General features: G+C 40.5%; 1 protein-coding gene across 1 annotated transcript; it reads left to right on the forward strand.

The window, feature by feature from the left end:
- The first annotated feature begins 4,680 nt into the window (after window positions 1-4,680).
- Window positions 4,681-24,427, forward strand: LOC142084424 (pancreatic lipase-related protein 2-like). Its single transcript, XM_075155137.1, has 14 exons — window positions 4,681-4,775; window positions 9,202-9,298; window positions 11,776-11,824; window positions 12,622-12,776; window positions 14,989-15,114; window positions 16,685-16,819; window positions 18,628-18,736; window positions 19,356-19,472; window positions 19,553-19,675; window positions 20,548-20,666; window positions 21,454-21,583; window positions 21,858-21,969; window positions 22,997-23,164; window positions 24,259-24,427. Exons 2-14 carry the CDS (start codon window positions 9,296-9,298, stop codon window positions 24,320-24,322), a joined length of 1,410 nt encoding a protein of 469 aa, XP_075011238.1. The 5' UTR covers window positions 4,681-4,775; window positions 9,202-9,295; the 3' UTR covers window positions 24,323-24,427.
- The last annotated feature ends 698 nt before the right edge of the window (window positions 24,428-25,125 follow it).

Below are 25,125 nucleotides of genomic sequence, written 5' to 3' on the forward strand. Positions count from 1 at the left end.
CTTGACAAGGCTCCTATACAGAAAGCCTCCCCAGTGCCTTCATTCTGCCTTTAAGACTATCTCCTTTCTCATTTTATAATCTTATAGCCCAGCCACTTGCCAGCATCTTCCTTATAGAAACTCCATGGAAAACTCCATAATTTTCTCCAGGTAAAAATACATCAGGTTTTTTTTTCTTCTCTAGATAATCTGTATTTCACGTGTTTCTACATGACTTTTTATCAGGTTTTATTTCTCTCTTCAGGCTTCTGTTTCCTCAACAAAAGCTAATTCTTTTCCTCATAGTTGCATTTTGATTAGTTCTTCTGACTTCTCCCTTTACATTTAATTTAGGTTAGAGTCTTTATCTTTGGCACACCAGAAGTGAGTGAGTGATTACAGTGGCTCAGCGCCTGAGAAGGCGCATCCTGAAGGTACTTCTGGTAGATCTGAGATGTGGTTTTAATTTTTTTCAGCCCATAGTTGTGTCATACCAGTTACCAACCTACCTGTAAGATCACATTGCTGGGAGCAAGTCTCTTTTCCCAGTTAGCATTCTTGCAGGGGCATCGCCTCACTCCCTTCTCTTGCATTTCCTCCTGGATATTTTTATAGAGATATTATTTACCTACAGTTCCCCCACTCCCTTCCCTCAGTGAAAATTACTGATTTTTCCTACAGCATGCCTCAATTCTCAAACGTGTCTGTTATATAGAAGGTAAAACAAAGTCTTTGGAAAGTGATTGTGCTGAGACTTTAATGCAGTCAGGGTATTCTGTGTAACCCCTGGCTCTAACAGTTATGTTTGGCAGGCTCCTGGGACAGAAGCAAAAATGAAAATCTATGTGCATTCCCAAAATTTATTTGAGTTATTCTTCCAAAACCAAAGCTGACTGGGGTTGGAGTTGCCACTGGGAGTGTAAACCATTGCTCACTGACCTATCAGCAAATCTATCTACATGGACTGTCTACAAAACTCGTGGCTCTCTTCTTCTTTTCTACAAACATTGTAATTTCAAATAGTCTCCAAGCTGCTTTAAGTTATTCTGTTTCCAATAATTAGGAAGCAGAAGTTGATAGCATGCCCAAATCTATTTTTATGGCATATTTCCAAGATAAAACAGAGCCAAGAATCTGTTCTTTATCTTTAATTATCAAGGATCTAAAAACTTCCGGAAAGAACATGCATCATCATCAACCTTCACACAAACAGAGCACGCCTACATTGCTGTGCTGCAGAAAAACATGCCTCTCCTCCCAGTTACCGCAAGGTTGGATGGGGCAAGTGTCTTGCAACACCGGAAGCATAAGCAATATGTGAAAATACAGGCTGGCATTGGTGTCAGTCCTCTTTACATCCCAGAATTTTTCCTTTTTTTGACACTAGGAAAGCTTGGGATCTAATGTAGGAGATGTCCAGAGCCCTAGACAGCTAACTTTGTTCTGAGCCACTGGTCTGTATCTGAGCTGTTCAGAGCCATTCTTTTATCAATCTAAACATTCAAGAAGATTTGCATTTGCCTCTCAATCTCCAAGGAAAAATCTACAGTTATTCCCTTTTATTTCAGCTGCTTCTTTCAAGTAAGTTTAATATTCTAGCTTTAATAGGAGATCAAGCATTCAGAATAACGGACTTAACCCTATTCCCTTTAATCCTGCCCATTGCTTGTAAAGAAAGCCTGGCTGTCCCTACTGACTCCTCTCTGTCTTTGGTTATTGTCATCATCTGCTCTAAAATTCTGCCCTAGTGTTATTTCCTTAAAATGATACTATGCTCTGCAAGTCTCCAGCTCACAAAACCAGAAGTTAACGTTATCTTTGCTTGTTTTGACTGAGTTAATTAGCATGTATTATGGAAGGTCATAAAAATTTATCATTTCCAAAATATTCCTTTTATTGCTGTTGTGCAATACTGGAAAGGATACACTGAGGCAAACTGGGTTTGCCTCTATTCAATATAAGATTTTTTCACTTGACCAGAATGAACACATTGGAGTTAGACAACAGAAATATCAAGAAAGTCTTTTTTTCATGGCTCTGCCACTCAGAGACTAAAGGTAAGATTCTCCAAGAAGGTGAGTGGTCTTTGTCTATACATATTAGCAATTCTCTAGGGGATGGAATACACAAAGATGACCTCCACCCAAGCTAGGAAATTTGTTAACCATCTTCAATTTAAAATTGAAATGAGAGAGAAAAATATTGCTTTTACAATTTTATTCACTTATCTTTCTATGAAAGCCTTGGTAATTTATATATTGCTGCACTTGAAACACAGTTGCTGTGATTCCTTTGGAGAACATGATTCTCAGTGAGTGTTTTGATCCTCTTTTTCCTACCTATGTGAAGGCCACTACTATCAGAATGCATTTATGTCCTTGATAATTCTTAAGCTGACATTTATAAAACCACCACTATTGTCAGAGGCAACTGCAAAAGCCAGCCTTTTCTTATTGTCCATAAAAACCTACTGTTCCTCTTGAGACATAAAACCAGACCCAGAAAAATTGACCATTCCAAAAAGAAGCTAGACCTGAAAACCCTACAACATGGGCTAGAAATTCTTTTTACTATTAATTCCGACTTGTCATACTGGCCTACATTAATTTAATCTGCACCACTGGGTGTTCCCTCTGAAATACACCGACAGTGAAACACTGTATTGAAAATGTATATGGTCCCCCTGTAACGACCAGGCTGTCACTTATCAACACACAGAGCAGATCAAAAAGCAAACTAAAGAAGTTAGCAAACTTATATTCTTGCCAAATGCAGTTTTCAGCAATTTGTGTACATTTGTCCATGGAGGTATTCTTGCAAGCGTGTACTTCTGCTTCAATTTGTAACTGGGGCGGGGGCTTGGTGGCACTGTTTTAACACTCACACACAAAGAACTAACTCTGTGGAAAGTACAGCAAAATATTTGAGCATATCCAGCGATCCTGCTCCCCTAAAAGAACATTTCAGAGCGGTCTGATTTTCACACAAAGATATTCAGCAATTTCTGAAGATGTTTCGTCATTAATAGAGGCACCAGTTTCACTGGCTGCTTTCCATTCAACTTACATGCCAATATTTTGACAAATGGGGCACATGACATTCCTTATCTCTTTTCCATGGCTGCCCAACCTCACTCCTCCCCAGACCTATCTAATGAGCTACATCATCTGAGGAGATACGGGTCCCATAACTGCTGCCAAATTTCCATCTTCCAGTCAATGAACATACACTAGACTGTAGATAATTTCTTATTAGCTAGATCTGTTCTGTCTTATCTGAAATTACATACGTGTCTTCAGTGTAAGCAGTAATTAAATATGAGATATAGTCACTGACTAGCCACTGCTTCCTCCAGATTCCTCTGAGACCTCTTTCTAATGATTATCATCATATATGGCACTGGCTTGCACCACTTTACCAACAAGAATCAAACCGAGGTCCAAACATTCATGTCAATGCCATGTGCTACAAGGAATGACAGACGCTCTTGACTTGGTTTTTAAAATGGCTAACAGGCTGAGTGCGTTATGTCCCGCCCAGCATATGGAAAAACATATTTTTGGTGTTATTTCTGAAATTATATCTTCTCTCAGGCAATGCACGTATCTCAAGACCACAAATTGGCTTCTTACATGAACCGTAGATTCAACCCAATTTACTTCCTGCCCTTAGGCACTTGAATCACTCTTTGTATAACAATGACAGTTGCTCTTATACAGTTGCCTGAACAGGTGATTATGGCAGCACCCATCCTGTAGATAGCAGTGTAGTAACTTGAGGTCTTGCTCAGGATCTGAAAGACCTGGGTTGTGACATAGTTGTGACCCACAACTTCCAGAGCACAGAAGAGAACTTGGGACTCACATGATGGACAAGTCACGAAGCCATTACAGAGAAAAAGATGAATGACATGATTATCATCATCCTATCCTTCTCCTCCTGACACAATTTTGAATTTGAACAGCTGTGGTTTCTCTGCTCTAAGCTGATCACAATATTGTCAGTAGATGCCAGTTACATTCAGACCACGCCAACCAATGACAGATCTTGGTATAGAGATACCTAATCTGTGAATTCCACATGGCCTAAGAGGACATAGATTAGTCAAAATGGTAGTGGGTAGCCAGAACTTTAGTAACTTCACTAGGAAAAGCTAATAAATGCTCAGGCACCTATATTATCCCTAAGTTGTAACACAATTTTTCTTACTCCCCCCTTTTTACAAGAAACTAGCCCGCTCTCTGTAAAAAAGATAAACAGGCTTGACTATATGAAAATGTACAAGGGTTTGCTTCACAGGGCATGTACGTCAGACAGATAACAAACAGATAACTGGTGACTTCCAGCGGGTGACACAGAGCGGCAAAATTAAGCTCCTGTTCTGAACTGTCCCGCAGAGGAGGCTCAGCCCATTGCCTGTAACAAGAGCTTACGGGTCAGCATTTCTTGTTGGCTGCGTGAATGTTGCATACAGTAATCCCTTCGAGGGTTAAAATGGCCTCATCTTCCTTTTCTTCAAACCCCTAACAGAACTTTAAGAGGTGAAAATTTTGATGAATTAGATATGACAAGAGACAAGAAAAGGCAACATCTGTTCTATCCAGCAATAAGGGTATCATTCTTACAAAGGTTCTCACTCACCCACATGAAGCCTATAATTAGACGCCGTGTGGGCAGGTCCGCACCCACCGTCGTGGGACTGATTCCAAGTGAAAAGAGCCGGTAGCAACCAGGATTTGACAGGGAGCTGGCTGAACGGAGCTTGCAAAGCAGCAACCCTTTCTGCGTTCAGAGTGGTAAGTGGCTGAAAACTTGGTAGGGTTTTTGGGCAAGTGTCCTTACTAACTGCTGGTTGGGGCTGGAGGACCGTAAGGACTCCTGCTTAAAATAAACGCAGGTTGAATGGTATGGTCTGAGTCAACAGGCGTAAAGCAAACAGCAGTACTCAGAGTGATCCTGAGGAGACCCTGGCAGCAGCTGCAAGGTTTAAAACTTTTCAATTCCAGGAAATCCCAGTAGGAAAGGAGAATTTCTGGGCTGTGATAATGTAATGCAGCTAGGAAAACTGGGTGGACTCAGTGAGGCTAAGGTAATTTAAGACTGAGTTCATCCCTATGTTTTTAAAGGAAGAACAAAATGACAATATTTGCACGTAGAATCTGGACTTTTTTTTTTAAAGGGGAAATGCATGAGAATACAAATAACAGCTGAAATGAAAAAAGAGAATAAATTAGGTTACAAAAATAAGCATTATTAGGAGTACTGCAAATTTAAAGGGAGAATGGAAGCAGAGAAGAATTACAGAGCTGTTATATGGAAGAGTGTGGCAAGAGAGATGTATTTTGGTAGACTACCATATACAGAGAAACTTGAACTAGTCATCAGCAAGGGTTATTCTGCACTTCAGAAATGGCAGAAGGAAAATCGTGTTGGTCTTAGAATTCACTAAATTTGACAGTAGCCTAATCATGAAAAGGAACAGTGAAGGTCCTCCTGGAAAGACAGACAAGTGGCCAGATGGTGGCTGCAAGTCAGCTGAAGGCTCCCTAGTTAGCATAGAATTGGCACAGCCACCTCCCAAAACTGAATCACGTTTGTTGGGTTTTTATAATGTTTGTAGTCAGATTAAATGATCATAACTGTCTCTGTAAACTTAAATGTATGAATACCAGTGTAGGGTCAAGACGAGAACTCTATTATTTAGGAAATCAGAGCAGATACTGCACAAAGTCCTGAAGTGGGAAGCCAAGGACTTGGTATTTAATGGGTCTTCTATACTATTATCCTGCCATTTCTTTAGGTTGTTCACCATTTCTAGGCAACTGACCTAATCACCTTGAAAGCCCAAATCTTACTGCATCCTCCAATGATGAACAAATACATGTACAACTTTGCATACTTACTAACCTTTTATTGGAGCATTTCCCACATTAAAAGCCTCAAGAAAAGAATTTGCATCACTATTCTGAGTCATTATTTCAGGTTAATGAGGTCAGCAGATACTCAGAAAACTCGGTTACCCGGACCAGACAACATATGTGAGCCCTGCCTTGCCTTGATTATTACTTCATATTGGGTGGTTTGGAGAAAGAAATCTACAAAAGGTTCTGGACATCTTCACTCTACTAAAAAGTTGATTTATCTAATGTTAAATTAGATTCAGAGCTATTCAGTTAAGATCAGTTTCCTCTGGAGAACTTAACTGTACCTAAAAGCTGGTGAGCCAGCAGCAAAGGAGACTGGCTAATGCCAAGATGCTCCTTTACTTGTTAATACTTATCTGTATTGAAGCGGTGCTGAAGAGCCTTCATCCAGAATCAGGACCCTATTATGGGCTATTTGTGGGGAGGAGCTGGAGATGAAATTAAGTCTTTTATCAATTATGCCAATTACTCTGCTACCTGAATTAGTACACCATGTCACCAACACTTTGTCCAGTACTGTGCTACCAGTTTTCAGCATTTGATAGTCTGGACAAATACTGTGTCTGAGCTACGGAACGGGGACCATGCCTGGAAAAGATGGTATTCTTTCTATACTTGTAAAGAATGGGCTGGACAACCTCTGCAAAATTACATTCAAATAAAACAAAAAAAATTATACTGTACTTTCAGGTATATCAGTAAATACGTACGTGATCCTCCCCTTTATGAGGCCTAAAGATACTATTGTAATTTTTTTTTCCTTAGTTTCTTTTACCATTTTGGGTAATGTTACAATGCTTGGATGTGCAATTAGCAAGTGTTCTCTAAATGCCTCAGGCTCAAAGCCGTGCAAGAATTTACTGAGAGAACAGGAAATTTAACCTGTAACTTCTATAGCTAAGGTTTATAGACTAAACTCTGGATGGCTTCTTCTCCTTTTTGTTGCCTTTACACTGTTAACTGAGTGCTGTGCCAAACTACTGAAAAATGTGAAAGGCTAAAATAAAACACTGGAAAGACAGAATTGACAAAAATATTCTATGTTTAAGGACAGTGCCAGTGCAGGAAATAGAGGAAGATGTTTGGAGTGGTAAGGAGGCAGGAAAAGATGAAAAAAAAACATAAATGGTGAAAAATAAAAAGACTTGAAAGAAGATAAAGAACTTAAACTTTGGTATAGAAGGGGGAAAAGCAGACCTGAAAATTGGAAAGACCGCATAAGACTGAAGGGACAGAAGATGCCATGCTTAGCTCTGTCAAGAGATGAAAATGAGCTAGCACTGCACATTGTTACTGCAGAATGAGCTGTTCCTGCTCTACCACTGCTTGTTTTAAACATAATGATATTAACAAAGGCTGTTCCCCACCTCGGCATAGGCTGCTGAGGTGACCCTTTAATTTCCCATTTGCCCTCTTTGAAATACAGGATGAAGAAGTGGAAGGCACCATCTAGGTCACCGACCCTCATCCATTCTACTTCTCACTGTCACATTAAAATGTGATAAAATTCCGACTTAAAACTAGCTGTGGTGTTTGCCCTGTGACTCCAGCTGGATGGCTATTTCAGGGCAACACACTAGACTTCTTTTTTTTCATGGCTAGTTCTTGTTCTACCACTACAGCTTTGTTTAAGTATCACTTCTCCTCTTCTGGTCTCAGGTTATATGCTTGGGGAACAACCATGTACACTTCATGCTCCTAGGCTAAAAAGTCCTCTCTTCACTTCTTGCTCTGCATTCCCTCTTTTCCATTCTCATGATGATCCGTTTTCTCAATATCCCTCTTGAACTCTGCATGCAGCACCAATGAAAACCTCTGTACTCTTTAAATAACACCCCCACCTACATATTGAATACAATATATATACTGAAAATACTATTCTCCCATCTTTACATGTGGAAACAAAGACTAACAAGTTCCTTGGCACTTCAAAAGTCACTACTAATACATTAGCAAGCCTTCAAAGGCCTTTTCAGTTATTGCTTCCTCAGATGTTCACCTCCATTCTGTGAGTATGATATGCAGTGTGACAGAATTTACTTTCCCAAACAATAAAAAATAATCCAACTTTCATGACTGACTTTTTATTTACTAATCCCTTAGTATAGATGTCAGTATTTTTTCAGTACGAGCTCATGTCCAGCAAAACCAGTGTTGAAAGTTGGCATGCAGTGTAATGCCGGGAACTGATTCCTCTAAAACCCTAATCAGTGATGATCCATCATGGGCAGTGAGTAACTATAGGGTCAAAAAACACAGCTAAAAAACCATGACCACAGCTTGATCGTGATGTGATGTGATGGTGCACAGTAACAAGAACTGTATTTGTAAATCCAGGAGTTACCTTCTAGTTCTTTGCCGTTATAGTCTGAGATGTAATAATTACTCAATTTTTAATCTACTTAATCCATGCATTTAATTTTTAATCTACTTAACTGTTGTAAGAGTGCATGTATATAATTTTAATTTCTTAACCAAAATATCAAGTAGCAGAGCAGATCTTATTAAAATCCAAGTAACATGAGACTTATAATGTTGATCTTATAAGACTGTCATGTTAGTTCTTCATGTCATGTAACTGAATTCAATTACACAACTTAATCTTTTAACAGTTTTTCACAATTTTTCTTTCATGACTGAGTATCCCGTGGAGAGTTTCATTATTCTGCCTCAGGCTGATATCAGACTGAAACTCCACAGGTCTGAAATTCCTCAGGTGATTCATCCTATTTTTTTTTACCTATTAGCATATCAGTTTTCTTCAAACTATGTCTCTGGAATTTTCTTACTAATCAATAACAAAAAATTGTCAATAGGATTTTTTTGTTAGCTTTTTTTTTTAAGGATCTCAACTATGAGTTACCAAAGACCAATGATTTTAAAATAGGTAGTTCCAGCAGCTGTTCTACAGCAGATCTAGAATTATTGTCTGAACAGGGTATCACCATGAATACTTTTTTTCTGGTGTGAACAACATCAGCTGGTTTTGGTAAAGGGAGAAAAAGAAAAATGTAAACATTTCACTTCAGTTGCATCATTGCTTTTTGTTCCATTTTGTTTAGTAATAGACCAAAAACATTGCAGCTTTATAATTCCTCCATGCATGTAACATTCCTTCTTAATTCATGTCTTAATTCTACTGGCCATAAATGTACATGTTGGCACTGTGTGACTTCTAGCTATTAATTCCCAGTTACCAATATTCCCCTTTTTCGTCCTTTTGTATTCTTCCAGTTTCTTTCATTTTACCAAGTTGTCCTGTAGGTTTTTAATCTCTTTTCTATTACTTTTTTTTCAGTGTAAAGCTATCCAATCTTCATTAAAGAAAACAGTGGTCATTTTGTATCCTGTTACTGCTCACCAGGGAAAGAGATAAGAAGGGTGATAAGAGAATGGTGAGTAAAATTCTGAGCAATTAGAAAAATAACATATCTTGTTTTAAATTAAAAAAAAAGAAATCTATTTACTACAGTGAGATTATTAGGTTAAAAATGCTGATAGTTAAAAACCCTGAGATTTGGGCTTTCTTCTCTTGAATAGACAGTGTGTGTGTGTTTGTGCTCATGTCCTGAGGAAAGTGTGTGGGTACATGTGTGGGACTTAAAAATACACTGTTGACAGTCGTTATGCAGTCTTTCTCATATCTCACAAACCATCCACTAGTGGCCCATGAATCACAGGTTGAGCAACAGTGTCCAGAAGGTGACTTGACGGCCTGTTGTGAAGGACAGCTACTGCTCCAGTGTAGGTTTTATACATTAGGATGTCAGTCTATGAATATTTGCAATTTTTTTTTGTTTTCTGAGCTGAACAGCAATTTGGAAATATTTAGTGCTGATTTTGCTTCAGAAGCACACGTCCTCTGTCCATTGAGTATGACAATTGAGCTCAGGGTTCAGCAGCTGTCCTGCTAGCAGTAATGGCTGGGCTGAGATCACATTCACAAACAAGTCATTCCAGTTCCTCTTGTTCAGCACTAAGCCTCTTAAATGCTCAGGGAAAGAATTTTCCCCCATCAAATTGTATGCTGCCTCAACTCTTTGTAAAAATTTGTAATTTCTTAAACTCTGCAATCTTTTTGTCATTAACATAGACCAATATAGAAAACCTACCCATTAAAAAATTGTCTCCTATCCAAACGACAGCTACACCTCTCTTAATAAGAGAATGAATCAACATTCCACAAAAAAAAAAAAAATCTGATCTTCCATTGCTCACCTAGCTACACGCTCATTTCTATTTTCTGCCTTCAAAGGAAGAACCTCTGAAAGGAAACTGCTGATCACTTTTATTTGGCAACAATCTCCCACATTTTCTAAACTCATTACTTAGCTGCCTTTCAGATTTTGGGTCTGAAAAGAACTTATACTACCCTTCCTGCTGTAGTGTTCCCGACATGGACTATACATCTCCTGAGTATGAGAGCTCTCCATTAAATATAAACAAATCCCACTGAGCTCTCCAATTCCTTTGATGAGCCACACCTTCTGTGATTTTCCTGCACTGTCATCAGTTTCTCATCACAATGATGGGTACTTCTTGACAGATATTCCAGCTGAACAGAGGTGTTCTTGACTGCCACCAGCTGCTTAGAATAGCTCCTGATCCTTTTCCCTTCTAATCTTACTGACTGCCAGACTTCCTCTCCACTTTCTACTCTCCCTGAGCAGATAGTTTTCTTCTCTATCGACTTAATCAGTGGATATATTAGAACTGGAAATAGAATTGTATTTCCAAGGAAATTTTGTGATTCCTCTCAGCTCTGTCCTTTGCGACTCCAGCTCACTGCTTAGACATTCAGCCTTGCTCCTCTGCCCTACCACATCAACAACGAGCTATTACCACACGGGGACTTCAGAGTTGATTAGAGAGTGCTGAGAGACACCCTCTCTGCACTCTGACCTATCCCATTTGGCTTGGTTAGGAAGCCACGTCATTACAGCCAAGTAATCCAACTTCACCAAAAAAAAGCACATAGGTGGATCACATATACCTCCTCTCTGACATTTGACACAAACTTCAAGGACAAATTCTGTGAAATTCCCAATTGTTTCTTGCTTGTTTCTGAGAGCATTTGGTAGCATCAGTGACCTTTGGAGCATTGGTTTTCTAGCTTTTTCACATTGCCAAATCTCTAAAAATATCCTTTGGAGACAGTTTCCCACATGGCAAGATTTATACCTACTAAATTTACCATTTTTTTTTAATTATTTCTAATGATCTACCTCAGTGGCCAGGAGTGACAGTTCAAAATTTTTGCTTTACAAGAAAAGCAGTATGTGGAAAATGGGAAGTGGGTGCCACAAGAAACACCTACAAGAAGAGGAAATTGAGAGCAGTGAATGAGGCAAACGGGAGGGGAGGAGAATGGTGAAATACATGGAACCCCTGCCATGGGACAGCCAAGTGAGGAAAGTGCAGAGGAAAGGAATCTGAATAAAGCAGGAGATACGAAGGTGCAGAAATGCAAGCAGTCCTGGTTAAGAGCAGCACAAACTGGCTAAAGAAGCTGTCAAGCATGCAGACTTTTACCAATGACAGGCATCACTGACTTTGTTCTACCACATCTCCCACCTATCTCATCCTGCTGGCAACGCTCCTCCTAACGCAGCCCAGGATGCCACTGGCTGCCGTTGCTGCAAGGGCGTGTTGCTGGCTTGTGGTCAAGTTTGTGTCCGTCAGGACCTCCAGCTCTTTTTTGCAAAGCTGCTTTCCAGCCGATGGGTCCCCAGGGTGTACCGACCAGTGTATGAGGTTATTCCTCTTCAGGTGCAAGTCTTTGCATTTCTCTTTGTATTACTCTCTTTTAAAAAGGACAAATTACAAAAAGAATAAAATGCTTAACCTGTACTGTATATTCAATTTGCTTTAGGTGGTTGGAATGTGGATTATTGCATTTTATCTCCTTGGCGCAGTAGCAGGTGAGACACTATATCTATAAAAACTACCACTAGAAGGTGAATTCAGGTGAAATAATATATAGGAGATGATGACTGGTATTTTCCTTTATATTGAAGTTATAGTATGATTTGTGTGTCATTGTATGACAATGTCTATTACCGTGCATAGCACTAATGTTAAAAGGCTCTGCTCTGTTTAAATTTTATTATTAAGAATACAAGAGACAACACAGAGAAATTCAGTCACGTGTCCTACTTCTATCAAGACAGTGCACGAGTCGTCTTTACATGATGGCTGTACACAAAGAACTGCTCAGCAACAGGGTGCTTAGCACAACAGACAGTGCTAAAATATAAAAGTAGAGCATAAGTGAGCAAAAGATCCGTTTGATCTAGAAAAAGCTACTGTATTGAAAGAAATGATTGTTTCATGCACAGTACAAGGTTACTGCGTCGATATCCTTCATTCCTACGAGCAGAGACACACTGCTTTGGAGTAGGAAGCATGCAGGAGCAATTCTAAGAAGCACTTCTTAAAAGATTTTTTTAAAAGAAATTGAATTAATCCTTCACAAGCCTAGAAAATGGTGTCAAAACAGGGTCTGGGTCTTTATTTGGTTTATCCTTAAATTGTTTATCTCCCCTCGTGTTGCCTGCTTTAGGCAATATCCATAAAGTAAACAAGAATGAATCTCAGTTTCAAAATTAATCATAAAATGAAATCTTCAGTTTTCTGTTCTTCAGACTGTTGTAGTCTCAAATCCATCATCAAGCATAAAAGAGTCCAAAATAGAAACAAGTTGTTTCTTCTGCTCTAGGTAAAGAAGTTTGCTACCCCAGGCTTGGCTGTTTTACAGATGACCCACCCTGGTCTGGGGTACCCGGGAGACTTCTGACAGGTTTGCCTGACTCTCCAGAACATATGAACATCAGCTTCATACTCTACACCAGAGAAACAGGAAATAACTCACAGGTGACATTTATTTTTAACGTCAAGAATGGACTAAACCTATAAATGTTTACTTGTTAAAAAGTCTACATCACTTATCATAGGCAAACAAGTCAGAGTACGAAGATAGTTTGAAGGTACAGTAAGGAATGTACATCGAAGCTATTTGGGGTAAAGCATGGAAAAAAAATGTTGTGAATGAACTGTAGGACACAACAGCTTTCCTGGCATTTTCCTGCACGAGGGTATGGGTTATGGCAGACTACCTTTTGTATGCATTTAGGACTCTGAGGAAAGTTGAAGTCTTGTTCAAATAAACAGCCTTCTGAGTATTCAGATACGAGAGCAAATATTGCTGTTTTACAGGGAAGCTGAGCTAGGAAGATATTGTGACTTTTAAAAATAAAAATCTGAAGACGATTGATTTTATGCAATTTCCAAACCCACATTCCACCAAAAAATCTGAGTGATTTTACATTCTTAGCTGCCTCTGTGCACTCTGAAAATAAGACAGAACTATTCAAGTTGCTTATGCTCTGAAATACTGAGCAGAGCAATGCGGAGGAACCTGTAAGATAGGGGCTGGGACCGCATCGCTTCAGCAAATGCTTATGAAGCTGCTAAATCCCTTTCAGACTCCCAGGGCTGGTGTCCCCTGAGCTGTACAGGGATGTTTAGGATTCCTCTGGCATGAATTCTGATGCCATCACTGCCATTGCAGACATCATTGCTTACAGCAATCCTGGTTGCCATGCTAAGAATCCAACTCAGGCTCTCTAAGAATGAGAAGTTATAGCTGTAATAAACTTTTATGATCTACAGAGCAGGGACATGTAAGCACATGAGATACATTCAGCAGCAGGTTACTCAGCACTTCTGTCATTGATAAAATAAGTCAAAATACAACTTGCACTACTTCCCAGCCACTAAACTTCAATGTATCTGTGATCTAGGGCACAGCCCTTCCACACCCAAACTCCCTGAGCTCACATCACAGACCCTGTATTTGTCTGAAAACAATACAGACGGTCAGAGATCATTCTGTCCTGGTTTAACCCCAGCCAGCAACTCAGCCCCACCCAGCCGCTCGCTCATTCCCCCCCCAGAGGGATGGGGGAGAGAATTGGAGGGGTAAAAGTGAGAAAACTCGGGGGTTGAGATAAAGACAGTTTAATAGGTGAAGCAAAAGCTGCGCACACCAGCAAAGCAAAACAAGGAATTCATTCACTCCTTCCCATCGGCAGGCAGGTGTTCAGCCATCCCCAGGAAAGCAGGGCTCCATCACACATAACGGTTACTTGGGAAGACAAAAGCCATCACGCCGAACGTACCTCCCTTCCTTCCTCTTCCCCCAGTTTTATATGCTGAGTATGATGTCACATGGTGTGGAATATCCCTTTGGTCGGTTGGGGTCAGCTGTCCCAGCTGTGTCCCCTCCCAACTCCTTGTGCCCCCCTAGCCTGCTCGCTGGTGGGGTGGGCTGAGGAGCAGAAAAGGCCTTGACTCTGTGTAAGCACTGCTCAGCAGTGACTAAAACATCTCTGTGTTATCAACACTGTTTTTAGCACAAATCTAAGCCATAGCCCCATATTAGCTACTATGAAGAAAACTAACTCTATTCCAGCCCAAACCAGCACACTTTCTCAAAGTAAAAGGAAAATATATAATTAAGCAACTTGCAGCAATGTGTGAAGATCAGCTTCACCCCAATTGCACGCAGTTCTTGCCTGAAATTCTTTCGGCCTTTCTAGAGTAGCTAATGACAAAAACAGGCATAGAAACAACACCTATCCAGAAAAAAAAAAAAAAAAAAAGCTGTTGCTTGGATGCAGAGCGGCACATTGAAGCCAAAGGTGAGGTCAATAAAAGGGCAAGCTGAACCAGATGTGGAGCTGGTGGGCTGCTCCCTGGAGGAACTTGTCCAAGTCAGGCCAACAGGCATCGTGTGACACTGTGGCCCTTTTAGGTGGTTGCATATTCCACCTAAATGCAGGGGATTCTTCCTGCATTAAGCGAAATAGATAGGAGGGGCAGAAATCACATGGGCACAACTTCTTAGGAAACCATTGCAGAACTGAGAAAGGCGAGATACAAGGGTCCCTGGGTTCCAAAAATCACAGACTGCCCATTCACAGTACTCCCTTGAATCCTACAGAGGGGATGACCTAGCTGACTTTTTTTAAATGTTTGAAAGTATAAATAGATAAAACATCTTAATTTTTTTTTTCCCCCACAGGTGATCTCAGCGATAAACTCCTCAACCATCCAAAACTCACATTTTTCATCAAGTAGGAAAACCTCCTTCATCATTCATGGATTTGGCAGCACCGGAAAAAAAGGCTGGGTGGTAGAAATGTGCTTGGTATGAGAGAGTATCCTCTGATTTCCATCAGCAGTTGTAACTACAATCTGTCGGTATCCTTTAGGCGCTAATGTTCACCTTCTATTTTGCAATTCATCGCACAGTAGCAGACACCAACCAAGAAGTAAATTTCACAAAAGCCAAAATGTTCCCACTCTGGAAGACGCAGCATAGTCAAGGCTTCTTGGTCATCTCTGACATTATGTTTCTCTAGAGAGTTTCCATCCCCAAACCCTACAGATCAAATCAAAGCAATAAACTGAACACAGGTGTCCCCAGCCTCTACACCAGTGTCAGAATATCGCATTAGACATGCCAATTCACCGCTTCTCCCATTAGGAGCAATTGAACCGTCCTTCAGCCAAGAGCACTTCCTGAGTTGTAAAGCTCAAGTTTCAACCTACAAACACTATCCTGGGTCACCACCATTCAGTTCTTAAAAAAAACCAACCAAACAAAAAAACAAACCCACAACAACAACAACAACCCAAAACAAAAAAAAAACCTTTTTTTTATTATTACAGAGTGCAATGAAAAAAAGATTTCAAATATGCAAAGTGCAAGCTACCACAAAACAGAGCTGGTGCACTCTGGCCAGCAGCGTACTGTGTCAATGGCATCCTTGGCTTTGATAGAAAGGCAAAATCTACTCTAGTTTCTGTTTCTTCCACACTGGCAGGGAAAAGGACAAGCTAGCAAAAGATGACCGCTGAATACTAAGTCACAGATCTGCATCATTATTTTTCATGATAAATATATGAAATCTTTTAATCTAGAATATTAAAATTCCAATTTTTTCAGCTGAAAAGAAACAGCAATTCTATCTGCCTCTTCAGATTACAAACTGCATTTATGGTGCCTACAGGAGAGGGGGGAATCCAGGGGTCAATGCACTATCCCTTCAAGCTTCTGTTTTCCTTGTCATTCACTTTCAGCTGTTTACCATGGATTAATTTTTGTTTCCACTCCTTGTTCTTTCTCAAACCTCAACTAGCCTTAGTCACAGAAAGCTATAGCTGCAGACTTCGATACGTGATTCTTCCAGTGGAAACATCACTGATCTCTGCAAGACAGTGACCAGTACCGAAGTGACTAATGCATGAGCTTTCTTTGCTGAAATAGAAACTTTCTACTCTGCTCCAAACCTTTCCAGTCTTTCTCAGTTTTAAAGACACTTGGTAAATAAGTCTACTTCCGATACTATTTGGTTAAACTACCAACATCCCTCAAATAAAGTCACATACTGCACATAGCAGCTACTGTGCAGTTGTGTGGCTTTTCCAAATTATTTCAAATATGTATACAAATGGCTTATGAAGTAAAATATTTTTATTACAGTTTTTCATAATTGATACTTTTTGGATTAATGGCTTGTTATATTCTGTTTTGTAAGAAGATGTGTGTTTCGGTGTGGTACAGGCTACAGCGAAGAGTCCTGTTTAGTAAAGAATGAGAAATTCCATTATTATATTACCTTTGCATAATAATTTGTTTATTCTGATTTAAGTTGAATCTCTGTTGGTTATTTTGTTTCCTTAAATACTTTGCTTTTTATGTGTTCCCACATCAGCTGTTACTGGAAGTGGAAAATATCAACTGCATTGCTGTCGATTGGCAAAAAGGTGCAAAAGGCACCTACATCAGTGCAGTGAACAACATCCGCGTGATTGGGGCTGAGGTTGCTTTTTTCATAAAAACTTTACAGGTAAAAGACTTTACCATCGACAATTATTAAGTGGATGTAGTGGGGTTATGATTCTGCTGCTTTAATTTTGAACCTTGTCCAGTCTGGTCAGCCAGTGCTTCAGGAAGAGCTGTACAATGCCTGCAGTTGAGATCCAGCTAATTATACTAATTATCAACTCTGTAAGGACTTCTCACAGCCACAAAAGACGCAAATTAAGCTAATGCAGTTGAAAAGAGGTGCCAATTAATTAAAGACCAGTAGGTGGCAACATTTTCATATGATGATACAGGCAAGAAGGCATTCAATGGGAATGAGGTAAGGCCTACGAGTTCGGTGCTTAGAACTGAGTTTTGCCATCATTATATATGTGTGCTAGAAGTAAATTAGTATCTTAGCTTAGCACCGCTGAAACGAGCAGGAGCTGGCTCATTTGATAATGCCATATCTGCTGTCTACAGGCATGATAAACTGTCCAGTTGCCTTCTAGTTGTGAACTTCATGTTCCTGAAGGCAAGCGTTCACGTTTACACATACAGCGCAGAACTGCTCGGCTGCGAAGTTTAAGAGTATCAGAATTTCCTGCTGACTTCAGGAAGACTCATGAGTACTTAGAACTGCTGAAAATCAGAACCCTGCCTGGCTACAGACCTGATCCTGGTCAGGAGGTGTTCATCCTGAAGTGCTGCAAGAGATAGCTCAGAGCCCACAAGGCAAAGCGCCAACTTTGCGAGCACCTGAGTATCAAAGAACACTTCCCCAGAATCTGCTGGGGTACAGTCTGCTGTTTCTACCTTGGAAACTCCTATCTAGCCTCACATGTTTGCTTCTGTATCCTCCTTCTTTGTGTACAAATCCCAGGTCACTTGAGGATGGGTTCAGTTTCTCATTTAATATCTCTATTACTGCACTATTTGCAGCCTAGGCTGCTCTTTCCTCCGTTACAAAAATGCATAAATGATCCTTAGACTTCCTTTTCTTTTCCCCAATTTACAAACTTCTGGAGTTTGACTTTAGGAAAAGTTAAGCTGCATTGCAAATGGAAGTACTGCAGTAAAACGAATCCAGAGGAATCTGCTGTCTAACAATAAAGGTAGACAGGCTGATACCACAGATCTGCTTTTATTTTGGTACACGCATTACAAAACAAAACCAAAATTAGTGTATAAACCTCAAGCAATTAGCAACCAATCCTTCCTGTCTTTGATCTTACAAAACCCAGCAAATCCCTGGATGAAATGTGACCCTGCAGCCTACATGCTGATTAATCTCCACTTCCACCCTCCACGCACGTGTAGTGTCTCAGCAGTGCAAGTCTGGTACAGGTGACACTTGGCAAAGAGGAGAATGAATGTTGCCCCACCTAAGCTTGTCAGTCAAAATATGATTGAGTGATATGCTCACATATTCTAAGCAGCCACATGAAGAACAGACATGTGATAAAAAAGAGCTCCATAGTAGACTAAATAAAGAAAAAATAAGATCATTTTGACGGAAGACGAAATTAGATGAAGATGAATTAGATTAAATGATCCAAATGAGAAAGGAGGTTCATATTTTGTCACCAAGGGTAACTGAATATGGTAACCGTATGCCAACACTACAACAGTGAATCCATCATCACTAGGCATTTAAAATTCTAGATTGGATCATTTTCTATCAAGTCTTAGCGTAATTTAAACAATAATTAACTCAAGGAACTCACACCCTGTTCGCTATGCAGGAAGTCAGTCTAGATGTTCCCAAAGGTCCATAATGTAAGACACCCTCTTTGCTTGCTATTTAAAGCCTGTGTTCTTGTCTCCCACCACCACCACCTTAATGATCAGAAAATCTTCCGATACTCCCCTTGCGAAATCCATTTAATTGGCCACAGTCTGGGAGCACATACTGCAGGAGAGGCGGGAAGAAGGCTCCGAGGCATCAGACGGATAACAGGTAGGCTGTTCACCGAGGTGCAGAGCTAACACAGCACGTTTCTAAAGGAAAGAAACTTGCAACACACTGGTCTGTGGACTGGAATTAAATTATTGGCAGTGCTGGACACCTTGCATAAGAGCAGGCAAACTTTATGCTTCTCAGAAACAAGGGTAATTATTGCATCTTCTTCCTCTAGTTAGGTTAAAAACTCTTTAGTGGAAGACCCTAGTAGAAGGACAAACACTGTTAATATGTTTGTAGCATTACTGTCATTCACTGGGTTACATCAAGCCCTACACAAAGACAAACAACATACCAAGAATCCTTAGGTTTTCCTATTCGCAAAGCTTTACAGGCCAGTAATAAGCTCACAGGTAATAAAATGCCTCCTTCATAGTATTACGATGCCATTATATAGTCTATTGGAAAATATTTTACTTCTGTTGGAACAAGTTGGCAGAAAGGTTCACAAAACCATAAGATTGCACTTTTTTTTAGTTTAGCTTAGAATTCACATCATTATTATTCAACATGCCTGGTGCAATACTGAGTATCTGATGTTGTACGTTGGCAAAAGATGTATTAACGTGTAACACTTCTCTGCCTCCCTCAACCAATAAATGTGGGGTTTTTTTAGGCTTAGACCCTGCTGGGCCCTATTTCGAAGGTACTCCTCCTGAGGTGAGACTGGATCCTTCAGACGCAAACTTTGTTGACGTTATTCACAGTAATGCCGCTCACTTTCCTGCCATAGGTAAGTATTCATGTGCAAGTAAATATCTGCAGGTGTGGGTATGTCACCGAGACACTGACATCACCACATGCGTATCGCAGGGCTTGGCATGTATAACACCACCGGTCACCTGGACTTTTACCCAAACGGAGGAACTGTGATGCCTGGATGCACTGATTTAATTCCAGAGATGAAACAAAACGATTTTGAAGTTATCATTGCAGGTAAACATACATTCCCAACATGCATAGTACTTTATTTTTGTTCAATCCTGAAACGTGAACTGTGAACGTAACTGTCCGTTTGGGAGAAAACAGCAAAACAAAATTGGCTTTTGCCTATTTACTCATAAGAAAAGAAAATAAGAAACAATAAAGACTGGATCAGAACAGTTCCCCAGGGAACACTGTAGGGAAGGCAGATATAATACAGGCCTAAACTTTGCTTCTGTAATTTGAAATTGGACCTGCAGAACACAAAAAGTCTGGGAACAGGGAGTCTGCAAGTCCAACAACCTCAGCAGGAGTTTTTCCAGGCTGAGACAGGCCAGTGTCATGACCAAACCAGCAGCATGACACCACCACCTTTGGTTTCTTGCAGATGCTACAAAGAGCATCCGACACTTATAAGGCATGAATTAGGCAAAAGCACCCAGTGTTTCCAGGGACTGTACATGCCTCACCTCTCCACCTGAGACTTCTCTCTCTTCGCAGGCTTTGGAAAGGTTGACAGAAAGCTGGTGGATTCTCTTTGCTCTATTAAGCCTTTTAAAACTGTAATTAATGTCATCTTGCTGTGACATCCCATACATATATACATGGCTGTGTTCTTAAAAGGGACTATTACACCATAGCAGACCAATGCATCTCACTTGAAATCTTGGGGTAACCAACACACAGTTCTCCGGATAAGACACAGACAAAACAGTAACTTCTACTGCAACTAGAAATGTGTAAATTCAGACAAAAAAATTATTACAAGACCATGCTGCTGTTCTGTTCCATGCCTCAGCTGTTTCCACGGTGAGGCAAGTGCAACTCTTGTGCAGGATAACAGGAGGTTATTTCACAGATGCTCATAAATTTTGTTCCAACAGACGCTACAATTGTTGGGGGTTGCCATCACTCGCGCAGCCATGAGTTTTATTTTGAAAGTATCCTCTATCCCACCGGCTACCTTGGATATCCCTGTGAAACGTACAAATCCTTTGAGTCAGTAAGTATATCAGCCCAGGAATGGGTGAGCTGTAAAGAAAATAATCCAGGTCTCTGCACTCCCGATAGGTCCCGCTATGTGCGCGGAGCACTCGGATGCTGGTGGCTGTGCTCTCGTGGTGTGGTTGGGAGGAGGAAGCGCGCAGTGAGGCACAGTGGCTCCATCAACTATTCCACTCTGGAAAATAAATCCTGAAGCACAGATGATATCACCAAAATAGGGCAAAAAAATTAAACCCCATGAAATTCTCACCCTAAACCTTTATGCAAAGAGCACGTAGGTTAGATATATCTATCTTACTAATTCCTGGCTGGAAGAAGAGACATTTGGAGCCTCCAGAATCCTTGACTGTTCTCTAATTTACACTGGGCAGTGATTAGAGCACTTATAAATAAATGCACTTATGAATGATGCTCCCTTTTCCCCCCCCCATATGGTGTTGCAATGTGAATGCAGGCAAGCTTCCTTCCACTAGGAGGGTAAAACTGGCTTATATTTTGTCCTAGACTCTAGCTGAAAAGTTTTTGAGCTAGGGAGTTTTAGACCATCATCCACACAGGTATCAAACCTGCTCATTCTACACCCTTTTGGTATACGCATGGGTGCAGGAGCCGTTACCTGAAACAAGTTTATCAGGTTTTGGTGGTAAGGTATGACAACATGCAGCACTGCCACAGCTTTGCAAGATCCAAACAGCATCTTGAGCCTTAATTTTGTCAGAGCTAGGATGAAAAAAAAAAAAAAACACCCAATATTCCTCATTAACTGATGCTCTTATTTTCCCTAGGGAGACTGTTTCCCTTGTCCACAGGAGGGATGTCCAGTGATGGGGCACTATGCTGACAGATTCCCAGCTAAATTGGAGAGGGTAAACCAAAAGTATTTTTTAAATACAGCAGCAGACCCACCTTTTGCTAGTAAGTGGAGAAGGTTTGTTACAGTTGTTCACGTTTGAAAAGTGATTGCCTTGATGTGATTTACAGCCATGCACCTGTGTTTCTTCTATAAACAACTGCTAACAACTCTGACAAAAAACGTTACATTAGCTATCAAAATTCAAGCACACCGAGTCTCTCGCTTGCTAACACGAATGAATTCCAGTTAGGAAAAGAAGAACTTTCCAGTATACTAGCATTTTTAGATCTCTCATATCAAAGATAATATAGTTTTATTTTGCTTTTCTTTATGCAGCTTGGAGACAAAAAGTATTTATCAAACTGTCTGGTGTAAAGAAAATGAGGGGGGACATAAACCTAGTTTTCCATGACACAGAGGGGAACACAAAAGAATATGAAATTGCCAGGTAAGATAAATTAATATCTCCCTATAGCATTTAATGCTGCTAACATTAATCTACACATTTTTCACATAATTAAGGAGTGCAAACACTTATTCTGTGACGCAGACGTTCGCTTAACATCAGATATGAGAAAAATTATCACATAGATAAGACGCATGAGGGCAGATGGATGGCTGTAACAAGGAAATGGAAGTCGCTTCCTTTTCCCACAAGCTCTGTGTTTCTCTGAGTTGCTCTTAAGAAAAATACACGTATACCTCTGGAATGCACGTAATTCATACGGTGCTCACCCGTTTCATACGCACTTTAGCACAAGCGCTCCCACACTAGCGTGGCAACACACGTCGGCATATCCACCCCACGGACATGACTCTGCTCTGCTGGTGACTTGCTGTACGATCTCACGCAAGGCAATCCTATGCCTGAACATATCAAATTTGCAAAGTGGATACCTCCTTCTTCCCTAGGATATGTTAAAAGCCATCACTACTGTATACATGGCACATTTATATAGTCTGGCCAGGGAGCTTCATTCACAGCTCATAACATCTCTCACTGACTACCAAAATAGCAGCTCCCACAGTCTTCGTACCTGCTCCGAAACAAGCGCTTCCACACGTTCTCCCACCATCCTCTGTGCACGTGCAGACCAAAGCCCACAGAAGTTCCCAGCTCATCTGGGAAATCCTCCCTAAAAACCTTGCCTGGAGCTCTCCCTGCAGCGATACCCACAAAACTCAGCACACTTGGGCGCTGGAGGCAGCCCCAGCCTCACCCTTATCATCTCCCGGTGGTCTCCTGCCACGTGCACATTTGAAGTTACCAGTATCGGTTTTCATCCTCTCCCTGTTCAGAACATAACAGCCCAGAGTCCTGGTCCAGTACCCTGTGCTGTTGCAAAGAACAGCAAAAGTGCAAATTTCTGTTGTAAGAAAGAGGAAAACCCAAATCTCGTGGAGAATGTGATTTCGTTTAGTAATCTCTAAACTTAGCATTAAACTTAGTATTGCTGTCTTCATTCTATTTGCAGTGGAGTCCTCTCTCAAGACCAAGTTTATACAAAATACCTTGATGTTGAAATTAACCCAAAAAATACTAAAAAAATTGAATTTCTCTGGAATAAAACCATATTTACTCTGCTCTGGGCAAGAATGGGAGCAGAAACAGTCAATATAATTCACGGAGAAGATGGACGTAGGTGAGTAGATCCCTTTTACAGGTCAGAAGGAATGGGAAAGGAGTGCAAAAACTCTGGGAGACAGGATTGAAAAATGGTCTTAATAAACTGGACACATGGTTTGCAATCAACAATGTGATTTTCGGTAATGACAAGGACAAGATATTACACTTTGGACAGAAAATCAAATGTTCAAGTACAAACCAGGGATTAGCTTTCTGGAAAGGAATACAGCAGTGAATAATTTGGAATATATACTGTTTTGCCACAGCAAAACAATTAAAAACCAAGATAAAGCAAGTCTCATTCCCAGGTGCATTACCAGGACTATTGTATAGGAGATCCAGGGAGTAATTATTCTCATTTGAATAATTGGGGTAAGATTGTAACCAGAAGCAGGGTCATTTTCAGGTTTGGAGAGTATACCTCAGGAACAATGCACACAGACTGAAATCTGGAAAAATAGCAAAAGAGATTTGGAAAACTTGATCTGTGTAGAGCAGCTGAAGGAAATGTGTTTCTCAATGAAGAAAAGCTTGGAGAGGAGCATAAAAACATATGCATAAGTTGTCTGTGAAGGGTCACAGTCAACTATTCCACATATCCACTGGGTTTAAGTCAGGGTCTGATTGATGTATTTTAGAACAGAAAAAATATTGGTTAGATACTAGGAAAAAAACTTCCTTATAGTTTAACATTGGCATGGATTATTTAGAGAAGCTGATGAAATCCCTTTCAGTGTGAGCTCCTAAAAAAAAAAAAAAGCTGCAAAGCTTTCATTGGGGCAATTTAGTTAAGCACCTAGTCTAAATAAAGGGAGTTTAACAAGGTGCCTTTCCGACTTTTTATCTAGAGCTTTATATTTGTGAATCTAGAGATTGATTTTATTCATGTATTAAAACTCAAATTTTACAGCTGGTCCCCAAAAGAAGGGAATTCACCTTGTTACTGCTAATAGGCAGATGCTAGCATTCCGTACAGCAGGCTTTTAGGAAGGCTTAAGTGGGATTATGGGTCGAACTAACAACCCTCAAGGTGACAGCTGACAACCTTTCATTTTTCTTTGGTGGAAAATAGATAAATAAATCTTGATTCAAGTATTTTTTTCTTCCCAGGTCAACTTTCTGTGGCCATGGAACTGTGACATATGGAGTTCCCCAGTTACTTACACCTTGCTAGAGGTCACTGAGTACAACTGTTCTGTACAGGGCAGCTGAGCAAACAACCAGTCCTGTACATGGGAATGTTGGTACGCAAGGCTATTAAAGCAAAACTCAAACTGCCTGTTGCTTCCTTTATTTTTTCGGTTCTTTGCAAACACACTTGTCAATGTTTTCTCACATTTGAACCAAGTTTATTGGGCTCGTAACTATGGAAGCAACTGGAAATCATATATGCTAAAATCCATTTATAACACTGCACAGTGCCTCAAGAAAAGCAGGTAACAACTGTTTCCCACCACACTGATAATTTGTCAGATTTTCGGTCTATCAAACGCTCTCGAGGCAGCACGTTACCTCAGCACACCCCTGGGGCTGGGAACGGTCCCAAACATCTCCTTTCCACAGCTTCTGCTATTGCTTAAAACTTTCCGACCCCACACGAGAGCACAGCCCTCTGTAGGTGCTGTGGGACAAGGCAGGAACAGAACAAGACCAGGATATTTCTTCAGCAGGTCAGAACAGCCCTTTGGACACTGCATCTTCAGGGAAGCAACGAGCAAAGCCAAACCTCAAGTGTTCCCCACTTTGGAAGAAACTAAACAGCTAAATCACAACACCTGGCTCCTGTTTAATTTCAAACACATACCTTTGCTGTGGCCACCGACAATCCTGAAGAGAAACTCTGACTTTGAATAACTCCAGGCTTTGCAAAACCTGGGATTGACTATTTCGCATTAAAACTAACACTACTGGTCTGCAAAGCATGGCAAGAGTGAGCCACCTGAAGCTTTAAGAGACCAAGGCAGCAGATATTTTTCT

Source organism: Calonectris borealis, chromosome 7 (genome assembly GCF_964195595.1).
Source record: "Calonectris borealis chromosome 7, bCalBor7.hap1.2, whole genome shotgun sequence".
NCBI lineage: Eukaryota > Metazoa > Chordata > Aves > Procellariiformes > Procellariidae > Calonectris > Calonectris borealis.